Source organism: Thermobia domestica, chromosome 2 (genome assembly GCF_964235325.1).
Source record: "Thermobia domestica chromosome 2, izTheDome1.hap1.1, whole genome shotgun sequence".
Lineage (NCBI taxonomy): Eukaryota > Metazoa > Arthropoda > Insecta > Zygentoma > Lepismatidae > Thermobia > Thermobia domestica.
This window is the reverse complement of record NC_137455.1, coordinates 93,533,100-93,550,191: the sequence shown is the minus strand read 5'-3', so window position 1 is coordinate 93,550,191 and position 17,092 is coordinate 93,533,100. Positions and strand designations below refer to the sequence as shown.

General features: G+C 38.4%; 1 protein-coding gene across 1 annotated transcript in view; it reads left to right on the top strand.

Moving 5' to 3' along the window:
• LOC145674108 (neuroguidin) overlaps positions 1–16,743 on the top strand; it is a 38,857-nt gene extending 22,114 nt beyond the window's left edge. Inside the window, exons 5-8 of the mRNA XM_081743933.1 lie at positions 1,438–1,540; positions 5,469–5,646; positions 6,887–7,086; positions 16,620–16,743. Coding sequence (XP_081600059.1) covers positions 1,438–1,540; positions 5,469–5,646; positions 6,887–7,086; positions 16,620–16,645 — 507 coding nt within the window. The 3' untranslated portion in view covers positions 16,646–16,743. The remainder of the gene's footprint in view (positions 1–1,437; positions 1,541–5,468; positions 5,647–6,886; positions 7,087–16,619) is intronic.
• Positions 16,744–17,092: the final 349 nt, after the last annotated feature.

Sequence of the window (17,092 nt, the reverse complement as noted above, 5' to 3'; positions counted from 1 at the left end):
GCTGAATAGTTCATTCGCCATAACACGATATTTTTCCTCTTAACAATGTCATTTCCATTCCAAACTGATTTGGTTTATTGCAAAGCGGTTTATTTTTTCTTATGATCCTTGAGACCTATGTACTGAAAGAGAATATATGGATATATTTGTAGTGAAATGTTTATTTCTCTGTTTAACTGTTAAATGAAAGCATTATGTTCGGAATTTCACGTTCTTAAGATATATTCGTGGCCCCGCGTAGCGTAGTTGCTAACCCTCTCGGCTTTGTTGAAAGTGGTGCCGAGTTCGATTCCCGGTGGGGACACTCGGTTGAAAAAATGTAACAAACAAAATATTTTTAGGTCAGCCATCCAGAGTGAGGTTTTTTCTGGGTTTTCCTCATCAGCAGGCAAATTCCGGGATAGTGCCTAACATAATGGTTCTTTCTTCCTTCCCTTTCCTTTATCCCTCCCCAATTCTCCGGGCAGTGAAATCGCTGAGGGACGTCTACGTGTGACGAGCTAGCATGACCATAAGTTTCGAAAACCCAGAAATCTAATTCCTAATCCTAACCCTTAAGATATTTTCCTTAGGATGTAATAGGTATTGTGTCGCGGGAAAAGTGTTAAGCATATGCTTTATTGGCACATATAATTAAGGATGGGCAAGAAATATGCCCATCCATTTTATTGAGAGTTTGTTTAGGGCCCATGACAATTGAGGGACTGCAGGTTGTTTGGTTTATGTCGGACTGATTTTGAAGGGTACTCACCTGACGATAAACATCGCCATTATATTCGATGGTATTCTGTTGGACCCTAGTACTGTGAACTATCACTGGAGATCGAAGTTTCCATTGGAGGAAACTGGCGAAGCATGGGCAACGGAATTCGGTCGCTCGGATGCTAATATTGAATACATCTTTTCGTCAAGATAAAGCCACAGATATCAGTTGAAAGCGACATCAGGGTTCTTCACAGGAATCTTCAAGTAGGAGGCTCAAGTTGTTAATTCATGTTTCATTTCCTGATATAAACGCAAAGATGTTCTGGCGGTATACTGTTCTACCACGGAGTCCTGATTTGTGTAACGGACCACAATAGCTTTCACAGTACCTATTCCGAGTGTGAACAAATTCTACCGACGCTGTTTCACTATATGTATATAGGAAATACGAGCATGGGAAAGGGCTCTGACGTACTTTTCGTAGTATCTATTTAATTAGGTGCAATTTGGTGACATTCACATACCTACAATTTCAGACACGACAGGTGCTTCGTTCTAGCGTCATTCCTCAGATGACAGTGGCATTCCTAATTCGGTCTGATGTAAACTGGAACAACCTTCTATAAATCTTAATCTCTTTAACGATGTATGGAATTCTTTCTTAAGAACTTCCAAATTTCCTTAACCAGTTTTTGTACTAAGTATTTAACATTTAATTCTTTTCTGTGTTAGATTAATGAAGAAGAATCCAGTGCTGAAAGTGATGAGCAGGGGGAGGAACGGAAGGATAAGAAGGGGATATACGTTCCACCTAAATTAGCTGCAATGCATTATGGTAGGTATTTATTTTAGCTTAGGCTCTTTTCAGTTACGGTTATTAAAATGTGAGTGAAAGTGATAAAATCATTTTATAAGACTACTTATTTAAGGATATGAATTGATACATATTTCTGATAATTTGTAAACATACTCTCGTTTAAATGGGACAAGCATTAAAAAATACAATAATAAGTGCGATAGAGCCAAAATCAGAAAGAGATCTCTCTTTGGGAGTGAGTCAATCTGGTGCCAACCGAAGATGATGGTGCCTTGGAGTGATGTGAAGAACCAACTTCTCTTTACACGTCAGCTCTTTGTCCAAAAACAAAACACTCCTCTTAGAAGACAACTATGAATACAAACTGTAGGTTGTGTTACTTTCTGATTTGCAGTCATCTCATGTGGAATTCTATGTCCCACTTTCTATTGTTTTCCAAGCTGGATGGTTTCTTTACTGAAGTTGAATACTCCTACCAATACCTCACATGTATGCACAGTTCACTCATTCAGCCTTCTTCTGTTCCATCATCACACTTTGTCTGGAAATTCACTAGGACTCCCTATTATCTGTCGTTCCATAATCTTTTCCTCTCTGCCACATCACACCTGTTGCTTGTATATCTCTTACATCTTTCCCCTCCACCTTGTTTTCGGTCTTCCTGTTGTTTGTGTGCCATTTCACATTCTTCAGTATCAATAAAACAAAAGTGAACAAAGCACGAAGTATATATTATTTCTCATTCTTCCATGATTCTTGGTGTTCTGTTAGCCTTCATTCTTCTGAGTTACTATAGTACTCTGGATTTTCATATTCTTTTAAGTTTTTTCTTTTTTTTCCCCTCAAGTTCTTGCCGTACTACGTCATTTCTTATCCTATCTTGTATTTCCCAAGATAGTTCTTAGGAATTTCATCTTCAACTCCTTGAAGCCTGCTTCAGTCTTCTCCCATGTCTCTACTGCACATGTTACTGTCGATATAAAACATGTCTTGTACAGCAGTAATTTCATCACCATGAGCATCTTTTCATCTCATAATAGTCCTTTTATTTGTCGATAAAATCTTCCTCTTTTCCTCAATCTGTTAGTAATTTCCTTCTGCTGCTTTCCGACCGAAGTCCAAGCACAACAGTTAGGTTGTTGTAGAAGAGCACCGAAAGAGTATGTGGCTGTTCTGGGAGCGGACTGAGTAGTGTAGTGGTTGACGCATCGGCGGAACTAGTGTAGTGGTACGCCAAAATCTTGGGATCGAGTCCCGGTCCAGTCGTGCACTTTTTTCACTCTGTGTATTGTGTATGAAACTTTAAAAACAAAGGTATTTAGTATTACTAGATTTTAGTATGAAGGTATGCCTTATTTATAAAAAGATGCGTCCAATTGGAAGCCCCCAGTCCCTTTTGGTGACTAATAACGTTCTTCATTATTAGATTTTAAATGAAACTATAGTTCCGGTTCGCAGGAGATTGCCATCTTTTTTTTCTTTCTTTCTTTTTCTATATAGACCAGCAGTAGATTTCACTAGAGAAGAAAATTATCTCGATTCATCCAGATATAGTAAATGCCACAGTGGCAAATGATAATAAACTTAGTGGTTTGGTTCTCACGATGTAGGGCTACAGGAGAGTGGAACACGCTGCAGTTAACCAAAGCTGTGAAGTTGATATTTTCCCCGCAATTTTTAGTTTGTGTTAAAGTAAAAATTTACCTGATGAAATAGTTTCTCTTCAGGGGGGAAATACTGGCTGTATGCAACTTATATGAAAGAATGATTGATCTAATAAAGGACTTTTTAGCAAATACCTCCACTAACAGAAAAAAAAAAAGTTCTAGTTCGAAAAATTGGTACTTTTCTTTTTTATTTTAGAGTTACTAAAAGTGTGGGCAACATTTTTTCTGTTACAATATAAACAAGTTTTTCATCCTGTGAACAGTTTGGAGAAAAACTTGACTGATTGTAAGAGATCACAGATCCGAACGCATTAGAATGGTTTGTATTTCACCGTAAAATGTAGGTCTATGTCTCATATAGCGTCAGTGCTGAAAACGAACGCTAAACTCAAAGATAGAAACAAAGAACAAACAGATGGGCGTATTTCGTTCTGGCGCGTAGTGCAAAGTTCGGTGCCGATGTAACTAAATTATATACAAAGTTGTAGAAATGGCTATGAGCAACGTACACATCAGCATGAGGGAACATGTAATTGCGGAATGGGTTCAACTTACAATCAGAACTGTCCAGTTAACCAGGAACATCAAGCACAGTAAGAGAGGTAAATGTAAGAAAAAGTATATACTACATAATGAGATGAAATATGTTAAGATTCTTTAAAAGTAGAACCAAATTGAACTTTTATTCTGACATGTTCTATAACAGACAAATGACAATAAAGTTTCTAAACACTTTTTAAATTATGAACCATTTTACTCTTTTCGGTGCTCTGATCCAGTCGTCTTATCGTAACGTATTTGTGTTATGAGAGTATGATCCCAGAAGTGATTCGAAAATTGATGTTTGTGAGTAAATTGGCGATGGCTGAGTTGTTAAATTTCTTTGGGTGAAAAAGTGCTTTATTGTCTTTAGTGAAGTATCTCTTGGGTTTAAAAGTAAATAAATAAATATCATACCTATTTGGTCTAGGAATTAATTCGTGCGGTTGGTACGCACACATTGAAGCTGTAGTACAAACACAAAATACATAAATACCTTAAGAAAAATATTGTCCATCGCTAGCCACCACTTTCGCCCATCTGTCAGGCAATGTACGGATTCCGTGGCGAAAGAAGTCCTCATCCTTGGAAGCAATCCAGTCAGAGACCCATGTTTCGATATCTTCTGGAGAAGTAAATCGCTGTCCAATCAAATCGTTGTTCATGCAATCGAACAAGTAGTAGTCCGAAGGAGCAACGTCTGATGAATACGGCGGGTGGGGTAAAACTTCCCATCCGACATTTTCTAAATAGGTTTTGACCGGTTTTGCGACATGTGGGCGAGCGTTATCATGTTGAACAATAAGTTTATCATGTCTGTTCTCCCATTCTGGTCGTGTTCTGGCCAGAGCTTGCTTCAAACGCATTAATTGTCGTCGATAACGTTCTCCATTCATAGTTTCACCCGGTTGCAGCAGCTCATAGTACACCACACCTTTCATATCCCACCATATGCACAGCATAACCTTTGCACAGTGAATATCTCGTTTTGGTTGTGATGGACCTGGTTCACCTGGTTTCACCCAGGCCTTTTTTCGTTTAGGGTTCTCGTAATGGATCCACTTCTCATCACCCGTAATAATTCGATGCAGAAACCCCTTTCTGCTCTGTCGTTGAAACAGCAATTCGCAAATGGTTTTTCGTCTTTCAACGTCTCTGTCTTTCAATTCATGTGGAACCCAATGTGACATCTTTTGAATCATTCCCATGGCTTTCAAGCGTTTGGAGACTGTTGTTTGATCAACGCCTAATGCTGCTGCAAGTTGTTCCTGCGTTTGACACGAATCCTGCTCGAGCAATGCTGTCAATTCTTCGTCTTGAAATTTTTTGGGCTGTCCAGCTCGCTCTTGGTCTGCCAAGCCGAAATCACCACTTCTAAACCGTGCAAACCACTTCTGACACGTTCGCTCAGCTAGAGCATGGTCACCATACACTTCCACCAAAATACGATGACTTTCAGTCGCACTTTTCTGCATGTTAAAGTAATGCAGCAGGACACCCCGCAAAAACACTTTATCAGGCACAAATTGCGCCATGTTCACTTAACTACAAACTGGTGTTGTTGACGCTTTAATCCACTGCCCTATACTACGAACGATACGCGATGACAGGGGTTTGCAACACATGTGTGGATACACGGAACTGTGGGACGCTCCGTTCGTTGCGCCATCTCTTGTCCACCCGCACGAATTAATTCCTAGACCAAATATTTCTAGCATAATGTTTTTCTTTATTTCTAGATGGAGACGACACCCAAGCAAGTCGTGAGCAGCGTCTCTTGGAGAGAGCTAAAAAGCGTGCATTGAGTAGCAGTATGATGCATGAGCTACGAGAGGAATATTTGGACGCTCCCACTGAAATAGCAAACACAGCAACTGGACGACCTAGTGTTTCAAAGGAGCAACAAGAAAGGCAAAAGTAAGTAGGATAATGATGAATACTTATTTTTCCAAAAAATGAAATTTTATAAGCAAATTGGAAGTCAGATTTTTCTTAAGTGACTCTACACTTTGTTCTTATTTGCAACATGGAAACACTATGACTCAATTGAGTACTTATTGAGGGAGATTCATACTGACAATATTGATTGGCTCATTGGTAGAGTGTTCACTTCTCGTGCGATGAGGTATTTAATAACAAAATTGACTGAATTGGATTAGCACAGAATACGAACTAATGGTGGACTTAGTTTCTATGGCGTCAAATCTATTGGTTCTTCTGATTAGGAAGTTCGTTACTTCGTATGCAACATCGCTGACGAGTTAATTTCAATATATTTAAGAAGATTGATATATATAGGGTGTTTCAAAACAACACCGACAACGTTTGGAAGGTGATTTCTGACACCAAGATAAGACAAGACGTATAGACTAACCTGGGTGCACAAATGCTTTCTTTCGGAGTTAAAGGCTGTCGAAAACATGAAAAAGTGAACTTTAAAGGTCCATAGCTCCAAAACTATGGAACCTACCGTAGTCGGGTCAGGATTTCACTTAAGAACTAATATGTGCGCTTTCCAAAAATAAATGTTTCAGAATCCTACGGTACTCACGCAACAATTTTTATAGAGAGAGTTTGGCTACGGGCATATAATTTGGAGTACTTATCAACTAGCTGTATAAAAATTGTTGCGGAAGTATCTCAGGATTCTGAAACATGGATATTTGTATAGGGCACATACTAGTTCCTAAGTGAAGTCTTGATCCAACTACTGTAGGTCCCATAGTTTTGGAGCTATGGACCTCCAAAGTTCATCTTTTCATGTTTTCTGCAGCCTATAACTCCGGAAGAAAGCATTTGCGCACCCAGGTTGTTTTATACTTCTTGCCTTATGTAGTGTCAGGAATCACCTTCCAAACGTCGGTGTTGTTTCAAAACACCCTGTATATACAGTATTATCATGCTTTTAACTTTGCACATTGTTTAGTAGCATTTAAGTGGAGAAAAAAAAATCGGATTTTTCCCCGGTGTTGTTAATGTCATTAGTATTTAGTTTATTTGGTCATATTCTGTTTCATCGTAAAGTATTTTGTGAAATTACTTTTCTCAACCATATGAAACAAGTGTTTGCTTATACTGGTGTAAGAATTTTCAGCTTTGAGTGTTAAATGCGATTTTTTTTCTTATTTATTGTTCTAACGATCTCCTTGGTTTGCAGTTATGAAGAAACTTATTTTACAAGATTACCAACTACTCGACAAGAGCGACACCGTTCGCGAGCAGTGAGTACGCTAGGAAAGTTAGGAGATGAACTAACGCGATTCGGAGACATAAGTGCCCTTGATATGGAGAGAGGAGGCCCCTCATCCAGTAAGAAGAGAAAACTTTCCAAAACATCGAAGACCAAGAAGAAGAAAGGTTAGTATATTTAATTCTCGTAGTTTCAATATAAGGGTGTATTGAAAACAGGTGTTTACTAAATTCTTATTTTACTTTAAAGCATCTATTATTTTTTTTTTATTTTACTGAAAGCAGGTGTTTACTTTAACTTATTTCTTTTGTAGTTTCAAAATAAAGAAATATTTGGAAGAGCAGACGCACATATAGTGACCCTGTTAATAATTAGTCACTTAAATGCTTGTACTCTTTACTCCCAACACGTTGCGCTACATTTCACAATTTTATTTTGATAAAGGCTCAAATGCTGTGCAGGTCCATGAAGAAATTTGTGCTCTTTGCAAGGTACGTTATCAAATATAACGGCTAAAAGTTGATTCAGTAGCTTTAGCTCTGGAAATTTCGATGCCCAAAATGCTCCTTGTAGTGGGCAATCAAGCACAGCAAAAGTGGATGTTATTCTGATAAAAGTCGAACAAGACTGACGTGTAAGTAGTCATGACATCACCAATGACCTACACATCCATCACCAAAGTGTTAAGCCATTTGGAGAAAGCTCGACGTTTGGGTGCCAAATAATCTGACTCGAACTTCTGCTGAAACACAACGAATTCAATCCATTTCTGCTGCGGTTGATCACTAGTGGTGAAAAGTGGATAACCTACAATAACGATGTGCGAAAAAGATCATGGTCGAAGCGAGTCTGTGAAACCCTACATTGACATCAAGAAGGTTATGCTATGCTTTCGATGAGATTGGAAGGGTACTGTGCATCACGAGCTGCTGCCACCGAGCAGAACGATAGATTCGGACATGTACTGTTGCTAATTAGTGCGAGTAGACCTAGCAATTCAAAAGAAACGGCTGGAATTGGCAAACAGAAATGATGTGTGTACCACGCTGACAACGCCAGATCGCGTACATCTTCAATGAACCATCAGAAATTGAGAAAACTTGGCAAGAAGTTTTAGTGCAATCATCGTGTGGCACCATCCGACTATAATTCATTCTCGGGGACCTCGGTGGCTCAGTGGTAGAGCGTTCACCTCTGGTGCTTGGGGTCCCGGGTTCGATCCCAGCCCCCACCAAGTGGACTTTGTGGTGGACAAACACCGTGTGCTTGGGTTTCCTCGGGGTTCTCCCGTTTCCTCCCACTTTCTTCATTCCACCATTTCATTCATTCATTATCATCACCGTCGCCTTGAGCTTAACCGGCATAACCGTGGGACGTAAAACTGAAAGATTTCATTTCATTTCATTTTATAATTCATTCTCTGCAGAACCCCATGAATGATGTTAAGTTAGTTTCAATAGAGGCCTGTGAAAACCAGGTGGATTTTTTTTTTTTAAACTAGAAACCACAAAAGTTTTATAGCGACGGAATTATGGGCTTGCCGGGAAAACGGCAGCACGTCATCGAACAAAATGGTGCATATGTGGTTTCATAATATTGTTTTCAGATAAGAATAAATGCATTGCCATTTTTAATCTCTAAAAGCTTAATACATTTTAGACAATGTAATATACAAAAATCGCACTTGCCCTGAAAGGATATGAGTGGGTGCTTTGAACCTGCCCTCTACCTTGATGAAATTCTTCGCACGCTACTGCATACCACAGCAACAGCAGCAGTCATTCTCCCCCAAGTAAGATGTTGATGAACAAACTAAGAAACATACAATACCAAAAATATACTTCCCAGGATGGAAAGTAGTAATTCCAAAATTTTAAGAATATCCCTATTTGTACCATAACAGTTTGACAGTAGTAGGTACTTGCACCAAATGAAGGAAGATCACGCAAACAAAAGTGGTAAAGAATTTGACCAAATAGTTACATTGTCATCCAGCCAAATTCTTCAGCCATGGTAAGTTATAATCCGTTGTAACCAGTTGACCAGATGCTTTCAGAATGAGGAAATCTATTTCAAGGACTTGGCAGAATCGATATCTGTCTTAGGTGAAGATTTTGGCTCTTTGATAACTTTACTTTTTTAAACTCTTTTAGAACTTGACTTCTTTTTGATGGATTGGAATATCTAAACTTTTTGTAGATTTAATTTGACAATTTCGTATTTCATATACAGAGCAAAAAATGAAGTGTTGAAAGAACACAAAATGTCTATCACTTTAGCGTGTTACTTGTGTGTTAATTCAACACCAAAAATGTCGCCTTCCGAGCATATCAGAAATAGCTCGTTACTGGCTGTGAGTATTTGCATTGGTGTTTATTGTTTAGTACGAGCAAAGCTTCACGTAGTATATTTGGCATTTATACCAAGTAAAGAATAACGTTCTGTGTTTTCTCTAATCGGCCACAATAATAGTTTCGTAAACATGTGAATTGTATGACAATATTTACATGAATAGCAGTGCTGCCATCTGTTTTCCTTATATAATATTCCATCTTAGCATGTAAGAACAGATGATGGCAGAACTGCTACTCATGTAACTGTTGTCAGACAATTCATAAGTTTACATAATTAGTATTATGACCGATTACAGAAAACATAGAACGTTATCTCTTAATTGAAATAAATGCCAAATATACTGTGTGTAGCTTTGCTTGTATCAAACAATAAACACCAATGCAAATTCTTACAGGCAGTAACTTGTTAATTCTGATATACTCGGAAAGCTATATCCTTGGTGTTGAATTAACACACAAGCAACACACTAAAGTGGTAGTAATTTTATGTTGTTTCAGCACCTCATTTTTTGCTGTGTAGGCTACTTAAGTATACTTTGTAGTAAATAATTTAAGAAAATATATGGTTCCAAAAATTCAACCCCACATACGCGTTCAGCATTAAATTCTCTGTTACTTAATTTGATACCCCACTTTTTAATTTTGGCGCCATTTCTTCAAGATTGCAGCCGAGAAACATATTTCACGGTTGGTAATTGAGGGTATGGAACGCATTATAATTATTAAACTAACCTGTGTAATGTTCTTTTTAAGAGATTTTTTTCCCGCTGTTTCCAGTACGTCCCACGAGTAAAAAATACATCACACCCTCTGTGGTTCGCATTTTCTTTATATCCGGGAATATCGCACAAGCTGAAGAAAATAGCAAAAGGACACAACATTGAAGTTAGTTTCAAGTCCCCCAGAGCCTTAGAAAACATTTTTTAGTGAGTACAAAAACTATTTGTGGACAAAACTAACCTGTGTTGTATATATCAGGCATATTGCGCTTGTGTTGCTTCCTATATTGAAATGACGAAAAGAAATATTAGGACTAGATTGAAGGAACAGATTAAAGAGTCTCACGAAAACAAGAAAGCTGTTTTCATATAAATATGCAAACTACAAAAAAATCAGTGCAAAGGGTAGAGGAAGGGTAGAGGTGTTACATCGGGCCACCGGTAGCATTGAAAGGAACATATTTGAAGCTTACTATATTATGACTAAAAACTCACTTATGAACCGGAAAAGGGAATCTTGAGGACTGGATACGATTATTGCAAATTACATCAATAAAAACAAAAATCAAGACTGCAAGTACTTCGTTAATATTTAATTTTTAAAGAAAACAGGAACACAAATTGTAGTTTAAACTTTTATGTAAGTTGACAATAGTGTTAAATATGGTAACATTCCACACACTAGATTTAAACTTACTGAGGGTTGGAAGACATATGGCACGCAGAAGGACTAGATATTAATATATATATAGAATAGGTGGTGGCATTTAGCTATTTTAATGCTAAGAGTTTTTATATACTTGTACATTACTGTTTATTATAACATAAACATGTGAAAAACACCATAGAGAATATTCTTAAGCCTTAGCCCCGAAGAAGAGTATCCCAAAAAATTCATTAAAAAAGAAATATGTACAAGTTAGTTTCTTAATACAGAGTGTTTCAAAACAATACCGGCGTTTGAGGGCCGCGGTGGCTCAGTGGTAGATCGTTCACCTCTAGTGCATGGGGTCCCGGGTTCAAACCCTGCTCCCGCCAAGGGAACTTTGTGGTGAGCAAACAGGGTGCTCCCGTTTCCTACCACTTTCTTCATTCCACCATTTCATTTATTGCTCATCACCACCACCTCCTACCCGGCATGACCGTGGGACGTAAAACTCAAAAATTTCATTTAATTTCAATACCGACGTTTGGGAGGTAATTCCTGATACCAAGATAAGACAAAAGCAATAGACCAACCTAGGTGCACAAATGCTTCCTTTCGGAGTTATAGGCTGCCGAAAACATGAAAAAATGAATTTAAAAATCCATAGCTCCAATATTATGGGAGTTACCGTAGTCGGCTCAAGGCTTCACTTAAGAACTAGTATGTGCCCTATCCAAATATCCATGTTTCAGAATCCTGCTGTTCTTCCGCCACAATTTTTATGGATATAGTTAGTGCGTACTTCAAATTATATTCCGGTAGCTAAACTCCCTCTATAAAAATTGTTGCGTGACTACCGTAGGATTCTGAAACATGTATTTTTGAAAAGCGCACATATTTGTTCCTAAGTGAAGTCTTGACCCGACTACGGTAGGTTCCATAGTTTTGGAGCTATGGACCATTAAAGTTCATTTTTTCATTTTTCATGTTTTCGGCAGTGTATAACTCTGAAAGGAAGCATCTGTGCACCCAGGTTGGTCTATACTTTTCATCTTAACTTGGTATCAGGAATCAGCTCCCAAACGTTGTCGATGTTTCGAAACACCCTGTATACAGGGTGGTCGTGCATGAATGTCGGAAAATTCGGGAGATGAATCTACAGGTAAAAACAAGCAAAAAATGTCATATGAACATTGGGTGAATGCGGCTTCGTTTGGACGCTAGAGGCATCTGAAATGTCACATTCCGAGGCGGCAATTTGCAATATCTCAAGAACGGAGATAAATACGAATGTCGGGTCAAAACATATCAAAGGAAAACCCATCCGAAGAATCCAATTATGCATAAGTAATGGCGAAACAGTGGCGGCGCTAGAGGGGGCACAAAGAAAGTGAATGAAACATGGATAAAAGTGAACAATTTACACTGAAAAATTGTAGGAGGGGATGTTACTTGGAACATGCAACAACAAATGTTAATGAACAAAGGCAACAACGGCTAGTCTGTAGGGACATTATGGGAGGCGGATTGTAGGAATACAATATCTTTGTAATGGTGAGAAATAGGAATGTCGGGTCAAAAGATATCAAAGGAAATCCCATTCAAAGAATCCAATTATGTATAAGTGATGGCGAAACAGTGGCGGCGCCAGGGGAGCACAAAGAAAGTGAATGAAACGCGGAGAAAAGTTGAAATTAATGAAAACACAACTATTTGAAAGCAATCAGGAAACAAGGAATACAACTCTAGGTGTACTGTATGATACATGTCCGATGACAGAGGGCGCATAGCTACAGTAGCTGGAACGAGGGGGCGTGCAGAGCGTCGCGTAGTAGAGTTAGTTATAGGAGTAGTGAAAGCGTGGGTAACGAGAGCGTTCGCAACGAAGGTGCAGAGGACAGCGCACAGTTCATTCGTACTGAATGGGGCAATGACAGTAACAGCACAAGCGTTTTAGTGCTAAACTCTACAGGTAAGGCAGTGATCCATGTGTATGTGAATGTGGTTTACTTTGTGTCGTGTGAAACAGTATTGATGTTGACAAGCGCGGGACGGACACGTGCTATGTGTAATGCACCACAATGAATAGGGTAGTATACACTAACGCCGAAATAGCAGATATGCATTTGATGTACGGCTTAGCGGAAGGTAATGCAGAAGAAGCACGTAGGTTATATGCGGAACGCTACCCAGATCGACAAATTCCAGCACCGGGGATGTTTATTCGTATTCATCAGCGATTGCGGGACACTGGGTCATTCCTTCCCAACACAGACATTCCGAGACGACGACGCGTTCGAATACCCCCACTGGAAGAGAGGGTACTCCGACATGTGACCCGGAACTCGAGTATTAGTACCCGACGAATAGCAAGGCAGGAACACGTTTCGCATCAAGTCGTGCTAAGCATCTTGCATAGTAATAATCTCAGACCATACCACGTACAACGAACGCGATTTTTTCCTGTGGGCTTACGTGAAGGGTCTCGTGTATACACGGTCCCTGCATGATATTGTAGATCTTCGGCAGCGTGTATGTGCTACATTTGCTACATTACGGCAAACGCCAGCGATATTGGCACCAGTAAGAGAATCCTTACGCCATCGTGTAACTGTCTGTCTCGAAGAACAAGGAGGACATATTGAACAGCTGCTATAGAATGGCATTATGTTGACCACGGAAAGTACAATACCTCTTGTTTTTACAGTACACTGGGTCTCATCTTCCATACGTGTTTTTTACGCTATGCACGTTTCATCACTAAGAGTGTTTAACAGTTTCTTTGCAGCTCCCATGCGCCGCCACTGTTTCGCCATCACTTATACATAATTGGATTCTTCGGATGGGATTTCCTTTGATATCTTTTCACCCAACATTTCTATTTCTCTCCGTTAAAATGATACTGTATTTCAACATTCCACCTCTCATAGTGTCCCTACAGCGTAGCCATTGTTGCCTTTGTTCATTAACATTTGTTGCTGCATGTTCCATATAACATCCGCTCCTACAGTTTGTCAGTGTAAATTGTTCACCTTTCTCCGCATTTCATTCACTTTCTTTATGCTTCGCCTGGCGCCGCCACTGTTTCGCCATCACTTATACATAATTGGATTCTTCGGATGGGATTTCCTTTGATATCTTTTGACCCGACATTCCTATTTCTCACCATTACAAAGATACTGTATTCCTACAATCCGCCTCCCATAATGTCCCTACAGACTAGCCGTTGTTGCCTTTGTTCATTAACATTTGTTGTTGCATGTTCCAAGTAACATCCCCTCCTACAATTTTTCAGTGTAAATTGTTCACTTTTCTCCATGTTTCATTCACTTTCTTTGTGCCCCCTCTAGCGCCGCCATTGTTTCGCCTTTGCTTATGCATAATTGGATTCTTCGGATGGGTTTTTCTTTGATATGTTTTGACCCGACATTCGTATTTATCTCCGTTCTTGAGATATTGCAAATTGCCGCCTCGGAATGTGACATTTCAGATGCCTCTAGCGTTCAAACGAAGCCGCATTCACCCAATGTTCATATGACATTTTTTGCTTATTTTTACCTGTAGATTCATGTCCCGAATTTTCCGACATTCATGCACGACCACCCTGTATATATATATATTTCACGGGTATATTTATGTATATTTTTAATATGTTAATTGGAAGAGCATTGGCTTCACTTCAAGGCAGAAATCATTTTTGTTTGAATTAGTTCTATCTTTTTTTCTATACGAGTCTACTAAGGGGATACTCTGGGCGATTGATTGCTTTCTTCCCGTGGAATTTTCTGGGTATGTAAATGTTACCGATGTCAATGTGCAAACCGTTATACTGAACAGTTATTAAATTTTGTCATTAGTCAGGGGTAATATCTTGAAAATAACCATTTCGATCTCATCCACAGTTTACGCGAAAAATGCGGTTTCGGTGGGTTCATATCTGAACCTTCTATGAACCTCCGCAGTTAAACTATAGTAGTTTTGTAGAACATTTCATTACTAGTATGCAGAGAGGCCACGGAGACTCATTTTAAGAGCTCTTACCTTTCGTGTGTGGAGTCCCTCGTTCAATCCCTCGTACCGTGTGGGCTTTGCAGTAAACAAACACCATGTTTTTTTTTTTTTTTTTTTTTTTTTTTTTTGTCATGGTTTTAAAATATATTTTCAGCACCTTTTAAAAATCTTCGAGCTCCCCTTAATTGGGACCCTGGAAACATCGCTCCGCCCTTAATAGGGCCTGTTAGTAACTGTCTGTAATTTGACATTGCTGACATTATTATAGATAATTAGCAGTCATGTCTTGTTGGAAAGAATTATTTCGGTCTATACAAGGGATAATCTGGAGGGTTTATGACTGTTTAGTTCAATTAGCTGTAGTATCTGAGATATTCGAATTTTCTGGAGATGTATATGTTATCCCCTATCAGTGTGCAAAATTCTGTATGTTTTGCTAGTCGGGAATAGATTTTATGTCAGTAAGTAAGTAAGTCAGCCAGAAACCATGAAAATCACAGTTTGAAAGAATTTATATCTCGATCTCAATGGTCCCCCACACATTAAGATTTTGTACTTTTGTATTTTGATGTCATTACTAGTAACTGAATGTAATTTGGCGTTGCTGACATTATTAGTTACTCAGCAGTGATGTCTTGAAAATGGCAATATGGCCTCACTTACGCTCTCACCTTTAGTGCGAGCAGTCCCTGGTTTGATTTCCTATGAACATACTCGGTCAAAAAGATGTAAGAACTTTTCCAGACAGTCATCTTGAATGAACTTTTCCTGGGTTTTCTCATTCATACCAGGCATCTGCTGGATAGTAACTAAGACACAGGACCCAGGCGACTTCTTTCTTCCCTTCCTTGGATAGTGTACTTGTCGAAGGACGTCATCCCTCGTGGCGGGCTTAAGCCAAAAGATTTCGGTAATGTCCAGAAATATGTATAAATAAAATCTTGTTGGAAAATGACAATTTGGTCTATCTGGAAGTTGATGGCGCTGTGTGGTCTCTTTAGCAGAAGTATCCAAAATATTGGAATTTTGTGGAGATGTAGTTTTTTCCTTACCAATGTGGGAAATTTCGTATTTGTAGTTATTCGGGAATATACCAGACATTTGTCAGTGAGTGAATGAATGAGTCAGCCACGAAAAACGTTTATGTCACCCTCCACTGGTCTTCCACACGTAAGATTTGGTACTTTTGTGTAACATGTCATTATCAATAACTGTGTAATTTGGAGTTGCTGACATTATTAATTACTCAAGAATGATGTCTTGAAAATGACCAGTTCGGTCTATCAGGGGGGTTTATGGCACTGTTTGACCGCCCTAGCAGTGATATCCAGCCCCTCTATCAATGTACAAAATTTCCTATTTCTAGCTACTCGGGAACATAACAAACATTTATGTCTGTCAGTGAGTGTGTCAGAAATCACAAAAAAAAAAAAAAAAAAAAAAAAGTTTAGGGGAATTCATATCAACCCCCCATGGTCCCCCACACACAAAATTTGGTACTTTTGTACAGCATATCAGTAGTAGCAACTGTGTAATCTGGTGTGGCTTACGTTATTAGTTACTCAATAGTGTTGTCTTGAAAATAACCATTTCGGTGTATGTAGTCGTTCCTGTAAAGCAAGCTTGCAGCGCGGTCTGAATTTGGCTGCGTGCATTGCCATGCATATTGATATATATATATATATATATATATATATATATATATATATATATATATATATATATATATATATATATATATATATATATATATGCTCCTCCGCTTGGCCCCCAAGAAACTAAAACTGGCATTCGTCACTGGTGCTGTGAAAGGTGACACACTTCAGTTAATCTTTAAATGATTGTAATTTCTCGAAACGTACATTAATAAAAATTTCCCTTACCTTGATTAATAGTTTGAGCAGTTATAATTTTAATGTATATAATTTAATTTCTTTATTTTAACGCACATGTTTGTTTTTACATTTCAGGTTTTAAGAGACGGAAGTTTCACTAAGTAAGTTTTCCCAGATAAGTAAGGTAAAAAAAAATGGTTTATAGAACATTTGTACAATTTTTATAATAAAATATTATAAACCTTTTTGTGAACACAAACGTAGTTTGTTTCAAGTTGCATCCAATCCTGAAACCATTCACATTATTATTATTATTATTATTATTATTATTATTGTTATTATTATTATTATTATTTAAAATGCCATTCCTGTAAGCAAAAATGAAATTGGCCTAGTTTGTGATCGCTTGACGGGAAGACGGATGAACCGCTTGAAATGAATGTTTGAAAGTAGCACCAATCTTGAACTGGATTTTTATTATGTCAGTTTCATTAAAATGCATATCATAAGAGGTGGGAGAGAGTAATCAAAATTTATTCCAGAAAATAGTGTTTCTCCTGATGTTCTCAAGTTAAGAAAATGGAACTCTATACGTAAATTTCTCAGTA